Source organism: Hyla sarda, chromosome 1 (assembly GCF_029499605.1).
Source record: "Hyla sarda isolate aHylSar1 chromosome 1, aHylSar1.hap1, whole genome shotgun sequence".
Taxonomy (NCBI): Eukaryota; Metazoa; Chordata; class Amphibia; order Anura; family Hylidae; genus Hyla; species Hyla sarda.
Window position 1 is genome coordinate 428,118,305 of NC_079189.1, and position 22,962 is coordinate 428,141,266.

The window sequence follows — 22,962 nt, forward strand, 5'->3', positions numbered from 1 at the left end:
AATCGCCCCAATGATTCCTGCCAGACCTATTCACTCTTTACATGTATTTACAGAAATCCTGTCTGAAAATGTAAAGTGGTTAGATCTAGGGATCGACCGATTATCGGTATGGCCGATATTATCGGCCGATAATCACGATTTTGGGCATTATTGGTATCGGCAATTACCTTGCCGATAAGCCGATAATGCCCCGCCCCGGGCTCCGCCCCCACCGCACCACGACCGCCCCGCCCGACCCACCGTGTCACACCCTCCACCGTAGTGCTGGGCAGTATGAATTTTTGTCCATACCGATATACCGGTAGGGGCCCTCCCCCACCCACCGAGTCAATAAAAAAAAATTGAGCTTACCCGTAATGGGGGTGGTCCGGGCCATCCATCCTTCCTGTAGTGTCCGGTGGCGTTCCGGGTGAACCGGTCCGGGCTGTCCTTCCCGGCGGTCATCTTCTCCACTTCGGGCAGGCTCCGGCCTAGTAGCTGCATAGACGCTGTTACACCGTGACGTCAGGTGCGTTGCTGCGCACGGGCGTCACTGCGCAGCGGCGTCTATGCAGCGTACTAGGCCGGAGCCTGCCCGTAGTGGAGAAGATGACCGCCGGAGAAGAAGGACAGCCCGGACCGGTTCACCCTTCATCCGGAACGCCCCCGGACACTACAGGAAGGATGGATGGCCCGGACCACCCTGACAGGTAGGGGAGAGAAGCGGGTGATGGCGGCGGCGGCCTATGGCCCCGCAAAATCCACTGCAGTGCATTGATTTAAAGCGCCCGTTTTAAATCAATGATCTGCAGCAGTGTCACGGGGGGATAAATAGCCGATAACTTATACCAGAATATCGGTATATGTTATCGGCCCTAACCTCCACCGATTATCGGTATCGGCCCTAAAAAAACGATATCGGTCGATCCCTAGTTAGATCTCATAAACACCACATGAGCCCAGGCTCTAAAGCAGTGTTTCCCAACCCATTGTGCCTAAAGCTGTTGCAAAACTACAACTCCCAGCATGCCCGGACAGCCGAAGGCTGAGCTGGGATTGAACACTGTGAAAAAATCTCTCTATTTTTTCTCTCACACATTTTGAGAAATGTGACCCAAAGACGTAAAGATTTGCAGACCTTCCTTGCTTCAGTTCAGGTCAAATGTGTGAAAGACACTAGGCCAAAATGGCCTTCATGGGAGAATTACATAGTGAAAACCACTGCAGACCAAAAAGAACTCAAAGGCTCATCTTGCATTTGTCAGAAAACATCTAGATTGGCGCCTAGACTTTTTTTTATGTATAACATTCTGTGGGCTGATGAGTCAAGGGTAGAACATTTTTGGGGACAGATGGGTCCTGTCACATTTGGTGTGAAGCAAACGCTGCATTCTAAAATTAGAACATCTTGCCGGCAGTCAGCCATGGTGGTAGTAGTGTGATGGGCCGGGCTGTTTTGCTTCTGTATGACCTGGACAACTTGTCATTAATGTTGTCCAGTGACGCGTTGCATCTTGGCTGAATAAAGCTTTTTTTTTTTTTTTTATCTGAATCTACCTACCTGAAGCCTCTGGTCAGTGTCTATGAATTCCCTGTTACTTACGAAGTTCTCACGTGAAGGCTGCAGACGCATAGATAAATCTTCTTTTCTACATGTGCCAACCATTGTTGTGTAGGTCAGTACACAACCAGAGCGGGTAAGAGACCACCTGTATCACCGTCCCTGTCCGGCATTAGCACGTGTGATCCTCCACGGGAAGCGCCTCTGCTTTGTGTTTTGGACTTGTCATTAGGGAACCATGAATTCTGCACAATAGTGGTCACTTTCTACAATGTAAACATGTTAGGCCCCTTTTACACTGAAGTTGTACCCTGTCGGCAAACGTCCTTCAGGCTAGTCTCCTCCCGACGAACGTCACAGTGCCGTGTCTCAACAGCAATGTGAAAGAAACCTAACACTATGATCTTTGCACACCATGCTAGCCTACTTTCACACTACAGTGTAGGCTCAGTTATAAACGGACGTTAAAGGGGTACTCCGCTGGAAAACATTTTTCTTTAAATCAATTGGTGCCAGAAAGTTAAACAGATTTGTAAATTACTTCCATTAAAAAATCTATAAGGACATCTGTAGCGCAACATTAGTTCGGATAGGGGATAAGTTATAGATCAGGGGCCGCGGCAGTCTGCAGGAAGCGTAGTTTTGTCCCCAGCAGAAAGCTGCGGCAGACACCTCCCTCCATGTATCTCTATGGGGTACATGGAGGGGGCATGTCGGCAGCCACATCATACTGCTGCGGCCCCGTACAGGAGATCATGGGGGGCCCCAGTGCTCGGACCCCCCCTTGCGATCTATAACTTATCCCCTATCCGAAGTTATATTGCAATACAGATGTCCTTTAATCCTTACAGTATTTATCAGCTGCTTTTTGCTCCACAGGAAGTTCTTTTCTTTTTAGATTTCCTTTCTGTCTGACCACAGTGCTCTCTACTGACACTTCTGTCCATTTTAGGAACTGTCCAGAGCAGGAACAAATCCCCATAGCAAACCTATACTGCTCTGGACAGTTCCTGACATGGACAGAGGTGTCAGCAGAGAGCACTGTGGTCAGACAGAAAGGAAGCCAAAAAAGAAAATAACTTCCTGTGGAGCAAAAGGCAGCTGATAAGTACTGGAAGGATTAAGATTTTTAAATAGAAGTAATTTACAAATCTGTTTAACTTTCTGGCACCAGTTGATCTAAAAAAAAGTTTTCCAGTGGAGTACCCCTTTAAGGGCTTTTTTCCCCCCATTTTGACCGCCCTTAACGGAGTCTAACGGGAGTCATAACGGGCAAAGAGGATCCCATTTACTTGAATGGGATTTCTCTATCGTCCGTTATTTCAGCCGAAGATAACGGGAGAAAAAGACGTGTCATGCACAAATTTTTCTCCAATTATCTTCCTAACGGACGTCACCTCCCGGGCACAAACAGTAGTGTGAAAGAAGCCTTACCCTAACCGTTGTGCTTATGAAGAATAGCATACAGAATAAAATACCCTCTGTATAGAAAGCATTCCATTCTACCAAGTGTACCTAATAAATTCTCAATTGTATTTATAGATATATAGTATGATCTATTGCAAGATTAGAAATCCTAGAATTTTAAGACACTTACCTTAAAAATCCGGAAGTGCCTTTTACTGTAGGTCTTATATCTCTCAGTCTGGTTTATTATTGGCCTATCAAAGGTATAGTCACAATGTTTATCTCTTCCAAATATATATTCATCGTTCACACAGTCTGTACAGAAGGAAAAACAGCATTATCATCACTATAAGGAGGGATCTTAAGGTTAATACATCTAAGACTCACTGATCAGACACTTTTCATGACAAGCATAAATAATTGATAACAGCAAATGAAACGTGACTACAAGTATAACAAAGCATTATGTCAGCATTCAAGTGATCACATTCTAAAGTCCCCTAGTGGAACAAAAAAAAAATTGTAATTAAACAAAGTGAAATAAAGTTTATATAAATAAAAGAACCAGCAGTCATATTTGCACGTGATCATTGACAATCAGGTAAACAAAGGAGATCCAGGGTAGAAAGATGCTGCCAATACCCTCTCTTTAGTGACGGGGGGGGGGGGGGGGGTTCTAGAGGTAGGACCCTCATTTATAAGATACCCCGTGGTAGGCCATAATTATCAGAAATGGGAATACTCAAGAATTACTGACTAACCTACAAAATGCAAAATGTACTTTACTGCACACAGCAAGAAATCAGATGTAAAATTATCATTTTCACCTTTAGGGTGCGTTCACACTACGGAATTCTCGCGGCTGAATTCCGCAAGCGGAGATTCCGCCTGGCGGCCGCCGCCGATGGTACTTTGGTGCTAAGGCCGCGGGGCACTGAGCCGTCACCATTGATGACTATGGTCCGCTCACGGATTCCGCACAAAGAATGAACATGTTCTTTCTTTGCGCAGAACACTTTCAGCGGCGGAAATGTCCGCTGCTGAAATTCTGCAGTGTGAACGGGTCTCGCGGAAACCCATTCACCCTAATGTTAAAGTTCACACCGCGGAATTGCGCCCGCGGAATTCCGCCGCAATTCCGTAGTGTGAACGTACCCTTACTGGGATTTTAGGAAGCAAGAACAGGTCATCGTGTATCAAACCTCAAAGTGTCACACCTTTAGAAATCTAGTCCCGTAGGCCATTATACCATGGGCAAATATCAGTCATTATTTTTCAATGGTAATTTTATAACAGCAATCTGGCTTGAGTTTCTGTGTGTAGTCAGTATAAGCTATTCTATTCATTTTTATAGGTTGCTTAAAGGACATCTGCAGTGATATAACACTTATCCCTTATGCACAAGATAGGGGATAAGTGTTTGATCGCGGGGGGAGTCCGAACGCTGGGGCCCCGTGCGATCTCTTGTACGGGGCCGCGGCTGTCCAGTGCAGGAGGCGTGCCGGCAGCAGCATGACGCCATGGCCGACACGCCTCCTCCATGTAGTCCTATGGGAGAGGCAGGGATGCAGCATTTGTGCCTCCCCACCTGTCCCATAGAGCTGTATGGGGACCGGGCGTCCATTAACCTCAGTGACAGCGCGGAAATGCCAAGGCCCCGTTCAGGAGATCGCGGGGGGTCCCAGCGGTCGGACCCCCCCGCAATCCAACACTTATACCCAATCCTGTGGATAGGGGATAAGTGTTATATAACTGCAGATGTCCTTTAAAGGAGTACTGCAGTGGAAACAATTTTCTTAATTGGTGGCAGAAAGTTAAACAGATTTGCTAATTACTATTTAAATAAAAAATCTTAATCCTAACAGTGCTCATTAGCTGCTGTAGGCTCCATAGGAAGTGGAGTTTTTCTTTTAAATCTGACCACAGTGCTCTCTGCTGACACCTCTGTCCATGTCAGGAACTGTCCAGAGTAGGAGCAAATCCCCATAGCAAACCTATCCTGCTCTGGACAGTTCCTTACAGGGACAGAGATGTCAGCAGAGAGTATTGTGGTCAGACTGAAAATAACTAATCAACTTCCTCTGTAATATACAGCAGCTGATAAGTACTGGAAGGGTTAAGACTTTTATACAGAAGTAATTTACAAATCTGTTTAACTTTCTGGCACCAGTTATTATCTCTAACATCTCTGCTTGTCTCAGGAACTGCACAGAGTAGAAGAGGTTTGCTATGGGAATTTGCTTCTATTCTGGACAGCTCCCGAGACACGTGTCATCAGAGAGCACTTAGACAGAAAAGAACAACTCAACTTCAGCAGCTCATAAGTACTGAAAGGATTACAATCTTTTAATAGAAGTAATTTACAAATCTGTTTAACTTTCTGGAGCCAGATGATTATATATATATATATATATATATATATATATATATATATATATATATAAAGTTTTTTCCTGGATAACCCCTTTAAAATTGCTGTTGGGAAAAGGCGCCCTTCCATTAAGAGAGACCTGGAACAGTTTGCAAAGGAAGAGTGGTCCAACATTCCGGCTGAGAGGTGTAAGAACCTTATTGATGGTTATAGGAAGTGACTGATTTCAGTTATTTTTTCCAAAGGGTGTGCAACCAAATATTAAAGTAAGGGTGCCAATAATTTTGTCCAGCCCATTTTTGGAGTTTGGTGTGACATTATGTCCAATTTGCTTTTTTTCCTCCCTTTTGAGGTTTAGTTCCAATACACACAAAGGGAATAAACAGGTGTATAGTAAAACATGTGTTACTGCAATCCTTTTCTGTGAGAAATACTTCATTTTCTAGAAAAATGTCAGGGGTGCCAACGTTTACAGCCATGACTGTATATGCTGTTTTAAGGCAAAACTGACACCATCGTGTGACTAAAAAACAGGTCTGTGTGAAAGTGACCTTAAAGCCTTAAAAATAATAATATTTACAAGAAATTTACTCATATATTACTAGCAACGTGCTGTATAAAGATACATGCCATGATTCGGGAATCCTTTTCCAAGTGCCCAAAGTCGACCCCATGCAATTTTATCCTCAAATTCTTCTGGAGCAGAAGCAACATCTTGCACTGGTATTGTTTCTAAAGAGCTCAAAGTCCCAGATCCAGACGAGGATGACTGGCTGTATGACTGAGGAGCGCTAGAGGAAGAGCTGGAGGTGCCTTGAGACTGCTGAGAAGGTTGGGACTCCCCCATTGTATCTCGGGACGGAGAGAACCTAAACAAAGCAGATCACATGTTACAAAGATGAAAAGGTCTCCTGGCGTATATGCTGACCATATGACTTCTATGTGTACTACAATATGCCATGGGGCTATTTACACCTCTCATTGAATCATATTGGGGGAAAAAAGATAATTCATCTACACTTAACACAGTAAAATCGTTTATATTTAAAAAAAATTAAAAAAAAATGTGAAAATGATCCAGTAACCACTAGATACCGTAACTAACTGGGAATAATGCACACACACACACACACGTTATGCAAAATGAAAACATTCTTATGATTTTTACATTTTTTTTATTTTGTTTTTCATGCAATAACCTATTTGGTCTATGAGTAGTTTAGGTTGCCAGTCTCCCCCATCCACTTTACAACACTTTAAGGCTAGGTTCAGACTACGAAATTTCTGCCTGCAATTCCGCTTTGAATTTGCAGGCAGAAATTCGGCTGACTAAAATGTACAAGCTAGTGAATGGGTTTTCCGTTCACCAATTCACACTTCGGAATATCTGAAGTGGAATTTGTGAACGAAAAATCTGCTTTAAAATATCCGTCTGAAGAATGGCGTTGCTCATTCTTCAGGAGGATATCCTCGCAAAACACACTGCAGTCCCCAATAGACTGGTTCACTCGGAACCAGTCAGTCGGACTCTATAGAAGGAATTTTCCGTCTGGAGATTCCGCAGTCTGAACCAAAAGGATAGGGGATAAGATGTCTGATCGTGGGGGTCCTGCCGCTGGGAACCCCCGCGATCTTGGCTGCAGCACCCCAGACATCCGAAGCACGGAGCAAACTTCACTTCGTGCTGGATGACTGGCGATGCTGGTGACTTCACAGTCCTTTGGATAGGGGATAAGCTATCTAGGGGCGGAGTACCTCTTTAAGGGGTTTCATTTATTTTTCCATCCACAGACCCATATCAGAGCCATGTACTTTGTAAGGAAACTTTTCATTTTACCTTAATAATTGGAACCAAGCAAAGTAAAACTTCTTCTAAGACAATTGCCCTATTCTGAACCCTAAATGTTTCACAAATTTTTCATTATTACGAATTTGAGACTTTTTGATTTATTTTTATTCCTTTTTTTCTAATAATTGATGTGACCAAAATGTAGCAATTTTTGTTTTATTTTTACAATATATTGAAATAAAAAATGTTTTTATTATGATTTGTAAAATGGGGAAGGGGCTTATTTGCATTACATTTTTTAATTTCCCAGAGGTTACTATTTGTAGCAATCTTTCGATTGCTATGCAAATGCACTGCCAGCAGACTATACAAGAATCTCATGGAGCGGGTAATGGGACAATGAATATATTTTGGGCCCGGACATCCCTGTGTCCCGAAAGATGTTTTCGGGAGACAGGGATGCCCCCGTCAACTCTCAGCGGCCCCGTGTTAAGTTTAAAAACGCAGGGGCCGCCGGGAGATAGAGCACGCCGGGACGTCACTGCCCATAGCAATGGAGGCGCGGAACATGCGGTCTCAGGACCTACTGCTATGGCCGGACCGGAGGAGTGGTGGTCAGAGCACTGAAGTGGAGCAGTACAAAGGCATACAGCCTACAGCCATAAAGTGTATATGGCTGGAGGCTGTATGTCTGTGGGGGAACTGTACTGGGCACCTAATGTGGGGGAACTGTACTGGGCTCCCAGAATTCAAGGGCCGGCGTTACTACGTCCGTTTTTGGATGCGGCCCACATAAACTTAAACCTTGTTTTTTTGGCCCATGTTAGCCTTTGAGTTTGACATGCTTGATGTAGGTGGTCTGACGAGTGTCACTTAGCTCTGGAACTGCTTTAGATTTTGTGATCAAGCTCCGGCTGCCAACAATAAAGGGAACTAATCATCAGATTTTACCCTATATAACGCTTGGCAAAGCATTATATAGGGTAAAATCTTTATCCTCACCATCCCTGGGGGATGCTCCTGTCCCCAGGGATGGTGAGGATATGAAGTTATAAACGAATCCCCACGTAAGTAGTCCCCTGGGCGGGGAGCTCCTCTCACCTAGTCCTGTTACTTCGGCCGGCAGACCCCCCCCCCCCCCCCACCCCTCCGCTTGATTGACGAGCCGCGTCATTGCTCTGCTCACTGAGCAGACGGAGCAGAGCGATGACGCGGCCCGTCAAGCTGAGGTGGGCATCACTGTCGGCCGAAGTGACGGGAGTAGGTAAGAGGAGCTCTCCGCCAAGGGGACTGCTTACGGGGCCAGCAGGGACTAGTTTAGAACTCCATATTTTCACCATCCCTGGGGAAAGGAGCGTTCCCCAGAGATAGTGAGGATGAAGATTTTGCCAAGTGTTATATAGGGTAAAATCTGATGATTGGTTCCCTTTAAGTAGCCGGCATAAATGGTTAAGTAGCCATTGTTTTGCTGTGGCTATTGGTGACAGACCTAAGCTGCTGAAAACAGCTGGGAGTCCCCTGGTATAGAGCCCCCAAAGCCTCTTTCTACAACCTTCTAGGGGTTCTACAGAGTACGAGATAAGGATCTGGTGGCCCTGGGACCCCCGTTATCTCAATAACCAAGCTCCAAATCTCCCCGTTGCATGGCGCTCCTGCAGAGAATGCAATGGATGTTAGGACAAGACTTTGAGACTTGTAAACATAGGGGGGGGGGGAATTTACAAATATTTGTGAAAAAGTTGTTTAGTTGCCCATAGCAACATGTCCAACTGCTTCAGATTGTTTAACCCCTTAAGTTTTTTATTTATTGTTTTTTTTCCTCTTCAACTTAACATTAAAACGCTTTACGTTTTCCACCTGCAGACCAATGAGGGCAGATGCGCTATCAATTTTATTTTGTAATGATAGTAATTTCCCCACAATCTACAACAAAACAAAATATATATATATTTGTGGGACAAAAAAAAAGCCATTTTTTAATATTTACCGACTTCCGCTTCTACAGTGCACTTTTCATTAAACATCGTTTTTCTCTAAGTCCATAAGATTAAAACGATCCCCAACTTATCTAGGTTTGATTTTGCTTTACTTCTGTTAAAAATGCATAACTGTGTGAGGGCTCATTTTTTGCACCGTGATCTGTAGTTTTTATTGGTACCATTTTTATTTTTTTATACTTATTTTGGGTATACAAAGTGCCTAAAAATTACGCAATTTTGGATTTTTTTTTTTTACATATACGCCATTGATTGTGTGGTTTCATTAAGGTTATATTTTTATAGTTCAGACATTTAGTCCCCATAGAGGACTATTACATGCAATCTCACATACATTGTTCAGTGCTATGTCAAAGCATAACACTGATCAGTGTTATCAGAGCTCTATTGCTCCAGCCTGCCATGGAGCATCTGAGCACCGATCGGACAGTGAGGAGGCAGGTAAGGGCCCTTCTGCTGTCCTCTCAGCTGTTTGGGACATCGCAGTTTTACCACGTGGTCCCCATCAGCTCTGCTGAGCGCCAGGACTGTTATTTTAGATGCTGCAATCAACCTTGATCGTGCAGTCTAAGGGGTTAATGCCGGGCATCACTGCAATCAGCGATATCCGGCACTAGACACGGGTCCCGGCAGCTGATAGCCGCGGGACCACCCTGCTATGACATGCGCTCAGCCCCAGCCATCATAAAAGGGGAGCAGGCTGGTTGTATATGTATGCCCTGCATCTTTTAAGGGGTACTCCGGTGGAAAACTTTTTTCTTTAAATCAACTGGTGCCAGAAAGTTGAACAGATTTGTAAATTACTATTTAAAAATCTTAATCCTTCCAGTACTTATTAGCTGCTGAATACTACAGAGGAAATTCTTTGCTGTTCGGAACACATTGCTCTCTGCTGACATCTCTGTCCATTTTAGGAACTGTTCAGAGCAGCATATGTTTGCTATGGGGATTTTCTCCTACTCTGGACAGTTCCTAAAGGGGTTAAAAAAGGCCTCTGAAAAATAAAAGTAGCACTCTGATTGGTTGCTATAGGAACCTGCTCCACATTTGATAACTCCTCCCCATAGTGCACCAGAAGAAAACCGACACAGACTGAGAAGGTTGAGCAGCCATTTAGCTCTCACTCATAGATAAGAATGGAGAGAAGAGGATCCTCCTGACAGATGGCAGTGCCCACCATTGTACCCCGTGCAGGGCCCGCCTATCCTCCCCCAGTGGACATTAGCGGGATCTTCACACCCTTATAGGCCTTAGGGCCAGTCTAGCTGACTTAGCGGAGGACACAGCTGCCAGCACAGCGCCCCCATGTACTGCGATCAAATGCCAGCTCCCATTAGCCCAGTATTGGGGGACATGTAAGGAAAAGACCCCCGCACTCTCACCTTACAGCAGCTGCATAAACAGGAAGATAGAGCCAGCGTGTTTTACCGCCATTCAGAGTCAAGTACAAACAGCCAATCAACGGCCGTGACGTCACGTATGGGCGGTAAAAATGTTTACCTTTCTCCTCCAGTGACTTTTCCTTAGTGAATGAAGTGTAGGCGTGGCCAGCCCGCACCATATGCGCACACAGCTCGGGGGATTCCTGGGTCTACGCGTGATATGACAGGGATTCGGTGACTAGGGCTTTCCTTCCGGGTCCCACCTCAGTGTGCCGCAGCTATGGAGCTGGCCGCTCGTGTAGCGTGGAGGCGCTGTGTGGCTCTCCGTGCTCCTCCGGCCGCTGCCAGGTCTTTAGTCAGCTGTGCCCCGGTGCCCTGTGTCCTGCCCCGTCGTGTCTCCTTGTCCCTGTGTAGTAGAGCTGGCAGTACCTCTGTGTGCAGCCTCCGGTGTCCGGCGGCCCTCACCCTCCTGAGGACCCTGTGTGCAGGCAGTTCCCGGTGCTGGAGCTGTCAGGTCGGGCTCAGCGGCTCCGAGCTCTTCTGTCCGGCCTGCAGCTCTATCCAGCCTCCTGTTGAGGGCAGAGACTACTACCAGCTCCTGGACTGGTAAGGAAGCCGTGCCATGGGGTGCCTGGAGGCCAGAAATGCTCAACATTATCTTCTATATCTGTGGGCCTCCAGCTGGTGCAAAACTACAACTACCAGCATGCCCGGACAGCTAATGAATGGCCGTGCATGCTGGGAGTGGTAGTCTGGCAACTGCTGGAGGCCCACAGTTTGGAGACCACTGTTCTATATCATTAACCCCTTAAGGACCACAGTTTTTTTTGTTTTTTTTTCATTTTTGTGCTTTAGTATTTTTATACCTTTTTTTTTATATGCTGGTAATATGTAGGAGCACCAAATTTACTAAATGGTCACAGAGCACTTGATACATTTTGTGCAGGTCACACTTCCTGAAACTTCTCTCTTCACATACACCAAAAGCTAAGTCTGGGCTGGTGTAGTTTTGAGACTTTTTTCAGTGATTTTGTGCCTTTTCACAAAAAGGCACAGTTCATAAAACCCTTCCATATCATGTGTATTGCTAAAATCTGTGGATTGTAACTCAAAATCAGTCTAGATGTGTAAACAAGACAATGTATAAACGCCGGCCATAATGCTTTCAATTTTCCACCTACAGACCCATGTTTTTTGCACCACTGATTGTACTTTGTAATTACATTTCACCACAAAATCTACAGTGAAACAAAAATAAAAATCTTTGTGGGTCAGAACTAGGTGGGAGAAGTGCCCAGCAGAGTGCTTCTCCTCTCCTCTCCTCTACTTGCTGCACAAGTTGGGCTCCATAGACTTACTATAGAGTCTGTCTAGTGCAGCAAGATGGAGAGGGGAGAAGCACTAAGCTGGGCACTTCTCCCGCCCCCTTCTGGTGATCAGTGGGGGTCTAAACTAAACTTTTGAGGTCTTTTTGACATATTCTCTGTAGGGTGGATACACAGAACAGTACTATGGCTTCCTTAAGAGCCCTCTACTGTACGTATATTTTTATACAATGTATGAGCTGTTTCTCCAGCTATTGCCTGTGTCTCTATGAGAAGCCCAAATACAGGAAGTGTGGCTGCGACAAGCAGGGCTCTGTGCAGGTTCCTGGCTTGTCAATCTGCTTGTATGAGCCAGGAGCATATCACAGAGCCTCAATGCACAGAGCCCTGCTTGTCCTCAGTGTACGGAGCCCTGCTTGTCCTCAGTGTACGGAGCCCTGCTTGTCCTCAGTGTACGGAGCCCTGCTTGTCCTCAGTGTACGGAGCCCTGCTTGTCCTCAGTGTACGGAGCCCTGCTTGTCCTCAGTGTACCGAGCCCTGCTTGTCCTCAGTGTACCGAGCCCTGCTTGTCCTCAGTGTACCGAGCCCTGCTTGTCCTCAGTGTACCGAGCCCTGCTTGTCCTCAGTGTACCGAGCCCTGCTTGTCCTCAGTGTACCGAGCCCTGCTTGTCCTCAGTGTACCGAGCCCTGCTTGTCCTCAGTGTACCGAGCCCTGCTTGTCCTCAGTGTACCGAGCCCTGCTTGTCCTCAGTGTACCGAGCCCTGCTTGTCCTCAGTGTACCGAGCCCTGCTTGTCCTCAGTGTACCGAGCCCTGCTTGTCCTCAGTGTACCGAGCCCTGCTTGTCCTCAGTGTACCGAGCCCTGCTTGTCCTCAGTGTACCGAGCCCTGCTTGTCCTCAGTGTACCGAGCCCTGCTTGTCCTCAGTGTACCGGGCCCCCGTGTCCACCGTCACTTCCTGTATTTGGACTCCTCACACACAGACAGTAGTTGCAGGGACAAAAATATACACATTTTTTTCAACCAATGTATATTACAAATATACATATAATGGTATTATCTACAGTATATAAAACGTTTTTGTTAACGACAAGTACACTTTGTTATTGGTGGAGCCCCAATTGATCGTAACCATCATGTCTGTTTTTTTTCTTTTCTTTTTTAATTTTTTTTTTTTAAACCTTGATGGTTCTTTTCATATTGAATTTTACAGTGAGCGATCATTTAATATTAATATTCAGGAATTGCAGAGAAAATATAGGAATCTCCAACGTTTTCTTCACCCAGATTACTTCGGCCAGAAGTCAAAGGTAGGTTGTCAGACTAAGGGCCCGTTCACACGTCGGAATTCAAGAGTAATTCGTCTTGAATTATCCGCTCCAAAAGAATTGCCATCTCCTCTGCCATTGACTTCAATGTAATTTCCGCTGTCCTGTTCACACAGCGTAAATTCCGCTAGCGGAATTCCGACGCTGAATTCCGTTCCGCTTGAAGAAAGAGCATGTACGTTCTTCAAGCGGAATCCGCTAGCAGAATTCAATTGAAGTCAATGGGAAAACATTTTTACGCCCGAGATCGTTTCCGCGCGGAATTCACGTGGAAAAATGTGGAAGAGACAGCCCATGGAAAAAGGATGACACCCATTCTCCACCCCACACTCCACCCTTTTTTTTTTTTTTTTTACTCTTCAGCCACATCAACTTGTAATTTGTTTGCAGATTTTTTTCGGGACATTTTGGGGCTTATATAACACTTGCAGCTCTAATTTCTGACTAGCACAATCATAAAATGGCCGATTTGGCCCTCCCACAAACCCTCCCCTTCCTTCTTCCCCCTTTCCGCGCGAAATGAAATTTCGATTTTTCGGACGTAATTTTTTCTGCTCGAATTCCTCTTGAATTCTGACGTGTGAACGCACCCTAAGAATTTTTTTTTTAATGTTGTTACATTCTCTTGAATCTTGTTATAAGTTGGGTAACTCCATGTCTTTTTAAACTCCAGTCTTTAAAGGAGTACTCCAGTGCAATAAACTTATCCCCTATCCACTGGAGTCCCCAGAAAAAGGGCGTGCCAACCCCTGCAGGAAGCCGCGGCCAACATACCCACTCCATGTTTCTCTATAGGATACAAGGAGTAGGCGTGTCGGCCACCGCTTTGTGCGGGGGGTCTACACGCCCTCTTACTGCTGGGGTGCCGTGCAGGAGATCTCAGGGGTCCTAGCGGATGGACCCCCCAATGATCTAAAACTCATCCCCTATCCAGTGGATAGGGGATAAGTTTATTGCACTGGAGTATTTCTTTAAATCCACTCATCATGGAGAAAGCTTCTCTGCAGCTAACTTTTGTTTAATAAAAACCTACCTGCTTTTATTACAATAACCCTCCAGAGTAGTGGCAAGGTGATTTCAGTGCTCTCCCTGTTGTTAAGAGTCTTCTCCATGGTACACAGCTATTTATAATTTTCTCCATTACAGGGGGCGGGACCAGAGAAGGAGTTCTTTCAAGTAGTACATATACAGTTTTTTCTTTCCTTACATGTGCTATATGATGAAATGGTGATGGGGAAAGTGAACTGTACTGAGGTGATTAACACAGTATACTACTATAGATGATGTGGGGGGAAGAAGATGTTACTGATGCACTGGGTTTTTGCAAGGTGCTGAGCAGACCTGAAAGAAAGGGCAAGGAAAAAGTTACCCTTAGCCCCAAACAGGCTACAACTCTGCTGGGGATGGTTTATACAGTATATTACTATAGATGGCATGTTGGGGAAGAAGGGGTTACTGATGCACTGGCTTAAGAAAGTCCTATGAGCCTTAAAGAAAAAAACAGCAGTAGGCGCTGTGATGCGGTAAGTATTGTTATCATCAGTGTCACCTGCACTATACGCCTACAGATTTCCTTTAGGAAAAGGGGATAAGTATAGAGATTCAGAAAAGGCCATAAGCACTCCATAGGCTTTCTTGGAAAAGGAATATGCAAAGCAGCTAATCACACCACCTTCACAGGTAGCATTCCCTAAAATCAGCTTTAGCTCCACTTACGGAGTCTCAGAAACTGATTGGGATTTTATGCCAAGCCAGAATTCTCCCCAGAAGGGAACAGGACCCATCCGCAGACAGCTGTTGGCATAAAATCCCAATCAGTTTCCGAGACTCCGTAATTGGAGCTAAAGCTGATTTTAGGGAATGCTACCTATGAAGGTGGGTGGTGAGATGCTTTCCATATTTATTTTCCCAGATTTCCTTTAAAATCAGAAGCCAGTTTGGTAAATGTTTTTTTTTTATTTTTATTTATTTTTTTGTAAATAATAGTGTTGTTTTCTCTGATTTTGTTTTTAGCAAGAACAGGATATTTCTGAAAAACAGTCTTCCTTGGTAAATGTTTTTTTTTTATTTTTATTTATTTTTTTGTAAATAATAGTGTTGTTTTCTCTGATTTTGTTTTTAGCAAGAACAGGATATTTCTGAAAAACAGTCTTCCTTGGTTAACAAAGCTTACAACACCTTGTTGTCACCATTAAGCAGAGGCATATATCTGGTAAGTTTATTTTTGTTGTTGAGTATACAGTGCAGCATATGTTAATACAGAAAATTATGTAGAGGTACTATTTTATTGGGTGTGACATCTTGATTCCTTCTTACCTTCTGATACAGCTCTCCTAATGCAGCCTACATTTCCCATGATACCTTTTTGCTTTTGCAAAGACCCAAACTCAAAACCCAAGACTCAAAAACATTTCCAGAATCCGCCCGTTTCTCACTACTGAAACTGCTAAAACTCTCATTATTGCTTTGATTCACTCCCGCCTCAACTACTGTAACTCTTTACTAATAGGCCTTCCTTTCTCCAAACTCTCTCCTCTTTAGTCCATCCTTAATGCCACAGCCAGACTCCTCTTCCTTTCCAGCCGCTACACCGACGCCTCCTCCCTGTGCCAGTCACTACACTGGTTACCAATTCAGTACAGAATACAGTACAAAATCCTCAGTCTCACACACAAAGCTCTCCACAATGCTGCACCTCCCTACATCTCCTCTCTCATCTCTGTCTACTATCCTACACGTTCTGTCCGATCTACTAATGATCTCACACTAATGATCTCACACTAATGATCTCACACTAATGATCTCACACTAATGATCTCACACTAATGATCTCACACTAACATCTTCTATAATCCGAACTTTTCACTCCCGTCTCCAAGTCTTCACTTGTGCTGCACCAGTTCTCTGGAATGCTATCCCTCAAGCCTTCAGACTCAACAACAACATCCATAGTTTCAAACGTGGCCTAAAAACACGTGCGTAATGACGGGCAATACTGGAGCCGGAGCATCGTTACGTCACGGCTCCGCCCCTCGTGATGTCACGGCCAGCCCCCTCGCTACAAGTCTATGGGAGGAGGTGTGGTGATCATCACGCCGCCTGCCATAGACTTGCATTAACGGGGCGGGCCGAGATGTCACGAGGGGCGGAGCCATGATGTCACGCTGCTCCGTCCCCTGTATCGCCCGTCATTACGCACAGAGCGAACTCGCTCTGTGTAGTAATGAGAGCGCAGTGCCGCAGCGGCGATCCCGGGGGTCCCCAGCAGCGGGACCCCGGTGATCTGACATCTTATCCCCTATCCTTTGGATAAGGGATAAGATGTCTAGGGCAGAGTGCCCCTTTAAACTTTAAACATGACTATGGGATTCTACTAGGGAAATCATGTTTTATAATAAATGCCCCTTCCTTGATCCTCCCACTGCCCTATCTTCAGCAGCAGATCAGCACACAAACTGTTCAATACAGTAGACTGTTGGCTTCCCAGCCAGTAGTAATGTGGCAATGACATGTATGTTGCCTTTCTTTCCTTCAAGGAATGTATAAAATACATTCACATATTAATACAGAGGAGTCGGAAGTACAGAAAACTCCGGAGTCAGTCGGAACATTTATCTACCGACTCCACAGCCCTGGTATTTCAAGCATCAGTGTTTTACAAGCAGGATGGAGGGAAATCCACTATCAAGCTGAATTTCATAGGACATACTAGAGATACTGCACATGTACTGTTAGGGAAGTCTTAAAGGGAACTTTAATGCGATGTCATAGAGTTTCTAATTAATATATATATTACGAGCTCGGAGAAATGACTGACACAGACACTGTGTTCAAAATCAGTTCTATTGAGGTTGGGGCAGGACCCCCTTATATATGGTACAAGTAGAAAAAACAAGTAAGGTGATGTCACATACATGGTTCAATACTTAATTAATACAAGATGTCTTTTCACGTGCACAATGGGCCTCTAAATTCCTATTGAAAGGGGCCCTTTTTATGGGTAGAGGACCTCTTATGGGTATAGAAAAGTCTCCAGGAATTCCTTGGTTGCCTCTAGGACCATAGTAATAATATATAGTTCAAATATGGTTGAAACTGGACAACATGGCCGCTTAAACCAATTTTATTATTATTCTCTCACAGTAGCAGGCAGGCATCAGGAGTATTACTCTGCAGTAAGGTACTTCCCTACTATATCACTGCTCTCCTGGTCCCTTCAATAAGGCATAAGACATAAGAACTGGGTGTGGAGGGATCTAAACTGCCAGGTGTTACTTGATAATGATAGAATCCTGTAGTCTACAGGTAGTTGGCTGCATAGGATGATCTATTATAGGACAGAGCAGTGATCACACGATGCTGCCGCAATCATAAATAGGATTAATGGGGGAGAGTTTTTTAAAACCAGTGTATAGAGTAGAGCAGTTGTCCATAGCAACACATTCAGACTTTTTCACTTTTAAAAAAGCCTCTGAAAAATAAAAGAAGCAATCTGATTGGTTGATATGGGCAACTGCAACACATTTCCTCTTCTATGGTTTTGATAAATCTACCCCAATATGTATGGATGAGGCTGAGCAAGGATTGAACACATTACACTGCCAGAATATTGCTGCTGCATTAGCATTATATCTGTTTTTCTGCAGTGCTGTGGAGCTATCACTATTTTACAGGTAAGGTCAGAACTTAAAAATATATAGACCTTTTAGTATTTATAAATAATAATTGGTATATTTTTTTCTTTTTTCTAAATAACTTTATTTTCTTTTTTTTTTCTGTTCCCAGTTAAGTCTTCATGGCATCTCAATTCCAGAAGGTACAGAAGGCAGCGTGGATGCTCCTCTTTTGCTTGAAATCTTAGAAATCAATGAGAAACTTAATGACATGAGCGCTGCAAAAGAAATGGAAGAAATTGGGATGTTGGTACAAGGTATTTCTTGTGGGTTTTAAAATAGCATGTAGACAACCGAGACAAGCTAAATAATTGTATATTAAAGGGGTACTCTGGTGGAAAACTTTTGCCAGGAAGCTAAACAGATTTGCAAATTACTTCTATTAAAAAAATCTTAATCCTTCCGGTACTTATTAGCTGCTGAATACTACAGAGGAAATTATTTTCTTTTTGAAACACAGTGACCTCTGCCGAATCACGAGCACAGTGCTCTCTGCTGACATCTCTGTCCATTTTAGGAACTGAAAGAGCAGCATATGTTTGCAATGGGGATTTTCTCCTACTCTGGACAGTTCTTAACCCCTAAAAACTCAGTTTCTCTATTGGCTCCATTGGGGGACACAGACTGTGGGGTGTATGCTGCTGTCTCTAGGAGGTGTGACACTAGGGTAATAAAAAAAAGTCGGCTCCTCCCAGCGGGATATACCCGCCTTTAGGCTCTGAGCTAATCAGTTTAAGCTTAGTGTCTGAAGGAGGTGGACATGGTCTGGAATTCTCCAGACCAGGTCTTCAGATTTTTTGTTTTCCTAGTATAGGGACGTGTTAGTTTTTTTTATTCCTTTTCATTTGTGTGTTCAGGTGGGGACTCAGGGACTCCGGTTCCCTGTTTCCCCATTGCGAGTAAGGGGGCACAGACATTGCGTATATGCGCTGTTCACCCCCCTCGCCAACGGTCAGCGCCTGGGTTGGTACTTCATGGGTCCGGGTCCCCCTATTTCCCTGCTCGCCTCGCTCACGCATAGCAGCCAGGCGTGATGCAAGTAGCTAAAGCTGACTGAAGACTTCACTGAAGGCTCCATTAGGTAAGTTCTTCTGCCTGCTCCACTGCTCCCCCAGACCCCCTGGTGCCCCCTGATGCCCTTTCGGTTCTGGTGGGTTCATCCGCTCCACCAGCCTGGGTTTCTTCCCTGACCCAGTATATGGCTGTCTTGACCCAAGTCTCCCGTTCGGTGGCTGAGGCCTCCCGGGAAGTGGTGTCCGCTTTGAAGGGGTCTTCCCTGCGCAGGGCCTCTGAGAGGGCCCGCTCCTCGTCTCCACATACTTCATGCTCTCACAAGCGTACTAGGGGTGCCTCGTCTGACTCTTCCATTGAGTCTTCAGATAGACCCCCTTGTGGGTCCTGCCCCCTGTCATCTGGGCACAAACGTCGCTCCTCCAGAGAACGTTCTCGGAGTCGCCACTCTGCCACGCCAGAACCGCATACCCGGTCAGGGTCGCCCCCCTCCAGGACTGCCTCTACTTATTCATTCTCCTGGTGGACGAGGCTTCTGAGCCGGCATCTGACTCAGAGGACCGCTCGGACTTAATTGCAACGGTTAACTCATTGGTGACAGCCGTAAGAGACACCTTTCACTTAGAGGACCCAGGATCTTCGGATGTCAATCCAGGATTATCCTTTCATCGTGCTAAACCAGCACCTCAAAGGTTCAGCTCTCACGCTGACTTTGACGACATTCTCGAATCTGCATGGAAACATCCAGACAAGAGGTTTCCGGGAATCAATACGATTCAAGAACTTATCCATTTGACAAGGACTTTGTCACTAAGGTGGTTTCCCCTCCCTCAGTGGATCCACCAATCACCCGGATCTCTAAGGTGACTACACTGCCTCTGGCAGATGCCGCAGCTTTCAAGGATCCCACGGACAAGAAGGTAGAATCCTTAGCGAAGTTTGCCTCTGAAGCAGCTGTCTCTTCTTCCCATCTTCGCCTCGACATGGGTGTCCAAGGCTCTGTCGGAGTGGTGCCAAAAGCTCCATCGCAGCTTCCATGCAGTCAGCCCGTTGTTCTGCCTTTGCTGTGGGTCACCTAGCGGCTCTCCGCCGCTCTATGTGGCTTAAAGCTTGGAATGCGGATGCCTCTTCCAAAAGGTCTCTCACTGAGCTTCCCTTTACGGGTGGCCGTCTTTTTGGCAAACGCCTTGATGAGATTATCTCTGAGGCAACGGGATGTAATAGTTCCTTGTTACCTCAAAATAAGGCTCGCCCTACTTCCCAAAGGAAGTCCTTTTCCTTTCGGTCCTTTCGGACCTCTGGCTCCAGCAAAGGGTCCGGGCAGGCGCCCTCGCGGGACAAGAAGGCTCCCTCGTTCTGGGCACGCCCGTCTTGGAAGTCGGACTCCAACCAGTCCGGCCGTTTTGCGCCCAAATCAGGCAACCGCAAACCCACTTCTGCATGAAGTGAGGCCCCCACCCGTGGTTTCTTCTCGGGTGGGAGGCCGTCTCTTTCTTTTTCGAGACATCTGGACCTCACACATTCAGGACTCTTGGGTCAGGGACGTGGTGTCCAACGGTTACCGAATCGAATTCGCCTCCCTTCCGAGGGATCGCCTCTGGCGAAGCAATTTCGAGCGGCTCTCCAGTCTCTGCTTCTCCAGCGGGTTATCGTTCCCGTTCCTCCAGGGGAGCGGTTTCAGGGTTTCTATTCAAATCTTTTTGTGGTCCCCAAGAAGGACTGTTCTGTGCGACCGCATCCTAGACCTCAAGCGTCTCAACCGTCACTACCTTATCCGCCACTTCCGAATGGAATCTCTCCGTTCAGTGGTGGTGTCCCTGGAACAAGGGGAGTTCCTTTCATCGGTGGACATCAAGGATGCCTACCTCCATGTGCCAATATTTCCAGGCCATCATCGGTACCTCAGCTTTGTGGTTCCGGAGGGGCACTTTTCAATTCATAGCCCTCGTAGACCATAGCCACAGCTCCTCGGGTCTTTACAAAGATCCTTGCGCCAGTGATGGGCCTGTTACGGTCGAGGGGAATCTCGGTGATACCCTATCTGGACAACCTTCTCATCAAGGCTCCAACCAGAGCCCAGACTCTGGAGAATCTGGACGTCACTCTCCTCACTCTGGATCGCTTCGGGTGGATGGTCAACCGGGACAAGTCAGTCCTCCGTCCCACCCAGTCTCTAACCTTCCTGGGACTTCGATTCGACACGGCCTCTGCCCGAATTTGTCTCCCGCCAGACAAACGTCTGGCGCTTCAGGGGTCCGCTCTCTTCGGGCCCAGGTCTCAGTCCCCATCCGCACTTGTATGGAAGTCCTGGGTCAGATGGTGGCAACTATGGAGGCCGTACCCTTTGCCCAGTTTCAATACCGCCCCCTTCAACTGGCGATTCTCTCTCGATGGAACAGGTCTCCTCTGTCCCTCGATCGTCTGATTGTTCTCCCTCGCAGGGTCCGTCAGTCTCTGCTCTGGTGGCTCCGCTCCCCCCTTCTTCTCCAAGGGCGGTCATTTCTTCCCCTTCACTGGCAGGTTGTTACAACGGATGCCAGCCTGTCGGGTTGGGGTGGCGTGTTCAGCGATTGGACGGTTCAGGGACTCTGGTCTCCCCAGGAGACCCTTCATCCGATAAACATATTGGAATTACGGACAATTCTTCTTTGTCTTCATTGGGAGTCCCGTCTTCAGTCCCGTCCTGTCCGCATTGTCGGACAACGCCACGGCCGTGGCGTACATAAATCGACAGGGCGACACTCGCAGCTTGGCAGCCATGGCCAAGGTGACCAAGATTCTCACCTGGGCGGAAAGCAAGGTTCCGGCCATTTCGGCGATTCACATTCCGGGAGTGCTCAACTGGGAAGCGGACTTCCTCAGTCGGTCCTCACCCGACCCTGGCGAGTGGTCTCTACATCCAGAGGTCTTCGCGCAGCTCTGCGACCTCTGGGGCATTCGGGACATGGACCTCTTCGCGTCCCGACACTATCGGAAGATCCTTCCTTTTGTGTCCAAGACCCAGGACCCTCAGGCTCTGGCCGTGGACGCCCTAGTGATTCCTTGGGCGGGGTTTGCCTACCCTTTCTGTTCCCTCCCCTTCCGCTCCTTCCAAGGGTGCTGAGGAAGCTCAAAGCAGAGGACGTCCCCGCCATTCTGGTAGCTCCAGATTGGCCATGAAGGTCGTGGTACGCCGACATAGTCAGGCTCCTGGACGACGCTCCACTGTGCCTTCTGCTCTGTCCGGACCTGACCTTCAAGGTCCTCTTTGCCACCCCAATTTACAGTTGAGGGCCCGCGGGTTCTCTTCCCAAGTCATTCACACCATGCTCAGGGCTCGTAAGCCCTCCTCCACAAGAATTTACCACCGTACTTGGCGGTCTTATTTTCGTTGGTGTGAAGCTCAGGACTTCTCCCCGGTAACCTTCTCTGTTCCCCATCTTCTCTCCTTTTTACAGTCTGGGTTGGAACTGGGGTTGTCTCTCTGTTCACTTTGAGGTCAGGTTTCTGCCCTTGCTGTTCTTTTCCAGCGGCCCCTGGCTTCTAATTTTCATGTCCGGACCTTCCTTCAAGGAGTGGCGCACGCTGTTCCTCATCGGTCACCCTCTCGGGACTTGAATTTGGTTCTGAGTGCCCTCCAGGGTGCACCCTTTGAGCCCCTTAGAGAGGTGTCTCTCCGTCTCCTTTTTTTTGGAAAGTGGCGTTTCTTGCTGCTATCACCTCCATCCGGAGGGTGTCTGAATTGGCAGCTCTTTCCTGCTGTTCTCCATTTCTGGTGATCCACCAGGACAAGGTTGTTTTCCGGCCAGATCATTCCTTTTTGCCTAAGGTGGTCTCCGCCTTTCATCTCAATGAGGACATTGTCCTTTTGTCCTGCTCCTTCTCATCCTAAGGAGCGCTTACTACGCAAGCTGGATGTAGTTCGGGCTGTTGGGTCTTATCTCTCCATCACTACTTTGTTTCGTCAGTGTGATTTCCTTTTTGTCCTTACGGGAAGGTCGTTGCAAGGGACAACCTGCTTCCAAGGCCACCATTTCTCGGTGGATTCGGTCCGCCATTTCGGAAGCCTATCGCTGTAAGGGGAAGATTCCTCCTTTCAGGGTTGTGGCTCATTCTACCCGTTCTTTTGGGGCATCCTGGGCTCTCCAGAATAGAGCCTCG

At 46.5% G+C, this 22,962-nt stretch overlaps 2 protein-coding genes across 7 annotated transcripts in view; one reads left to right on the forward strand and one right to left on the reverse strand.

Annotated features, from left to right (window-relative positions):
* CHEK2 (checkpoint kinase 2) overlaps window positions 1-10,741 on the reverse strand; it is a 41,838-nt gene extending 31,097 nt beyond the window's left edge. For 4 of the 6 annotated variants that reach the window (XR_008846162.1, XM_056529630.1, XM_056529624.1 and 1 more), the window contains exons 1-3: window positions 10,229-10,573; window positions 5,949-6,187; window positions 3,138-3,262 (exon numbers count right to left, since the gene is read on the reverse strand). Coding sequence is in view for 5 of the 6 variants with exons in the window: in XM_056529630.1 (XP_056385605.1) it covers window positions 3,138-3,262; window positions 5,949-6,187; window positions 10,229-10,284 (420 nt within the window). In the remaining variant the exon portion in view is untranslated. Of the gene's footprint in view, window positions 1-3,137; window positions 3,263-5,948; window positions 6,188-10,228 lie in introns of all 6 variants that reach the window. The other 2 variants (XM_056529655.1, XM_056529647.1) reach the window with 2 other exon arrangements.
* The window catches only part of HSCB (HscB mitochondrial iron-sulfur cluster cochaperone), a 28,453-nt gene continuing 16,117 nt past the window's right edge, over window positions 10,627-22,962 (forward strand). Inside the window, exons 1-4 of the mRNA XM_056529671.1 lie at window positions 10,627-11,092; window positions 13,024-13,120; window positions 15,261-15,350; window positions 17,924-18,068. Coding sequence (XP_056385646.1) covers window positions 10,767-11,092; window positions 13,024-13,120; window positions 15,261-15,350; window positions 17,924-18,068 — 658 coding nt within the window. The 5' untranslated portion in view covers window positions 10,627-10,766. The remainder of the gene's footprint in view (window positions 11,093-13,023; window positions 13,121-15,260; window positions 15,351-17,923; window positions 18,069-22,962) is intronic.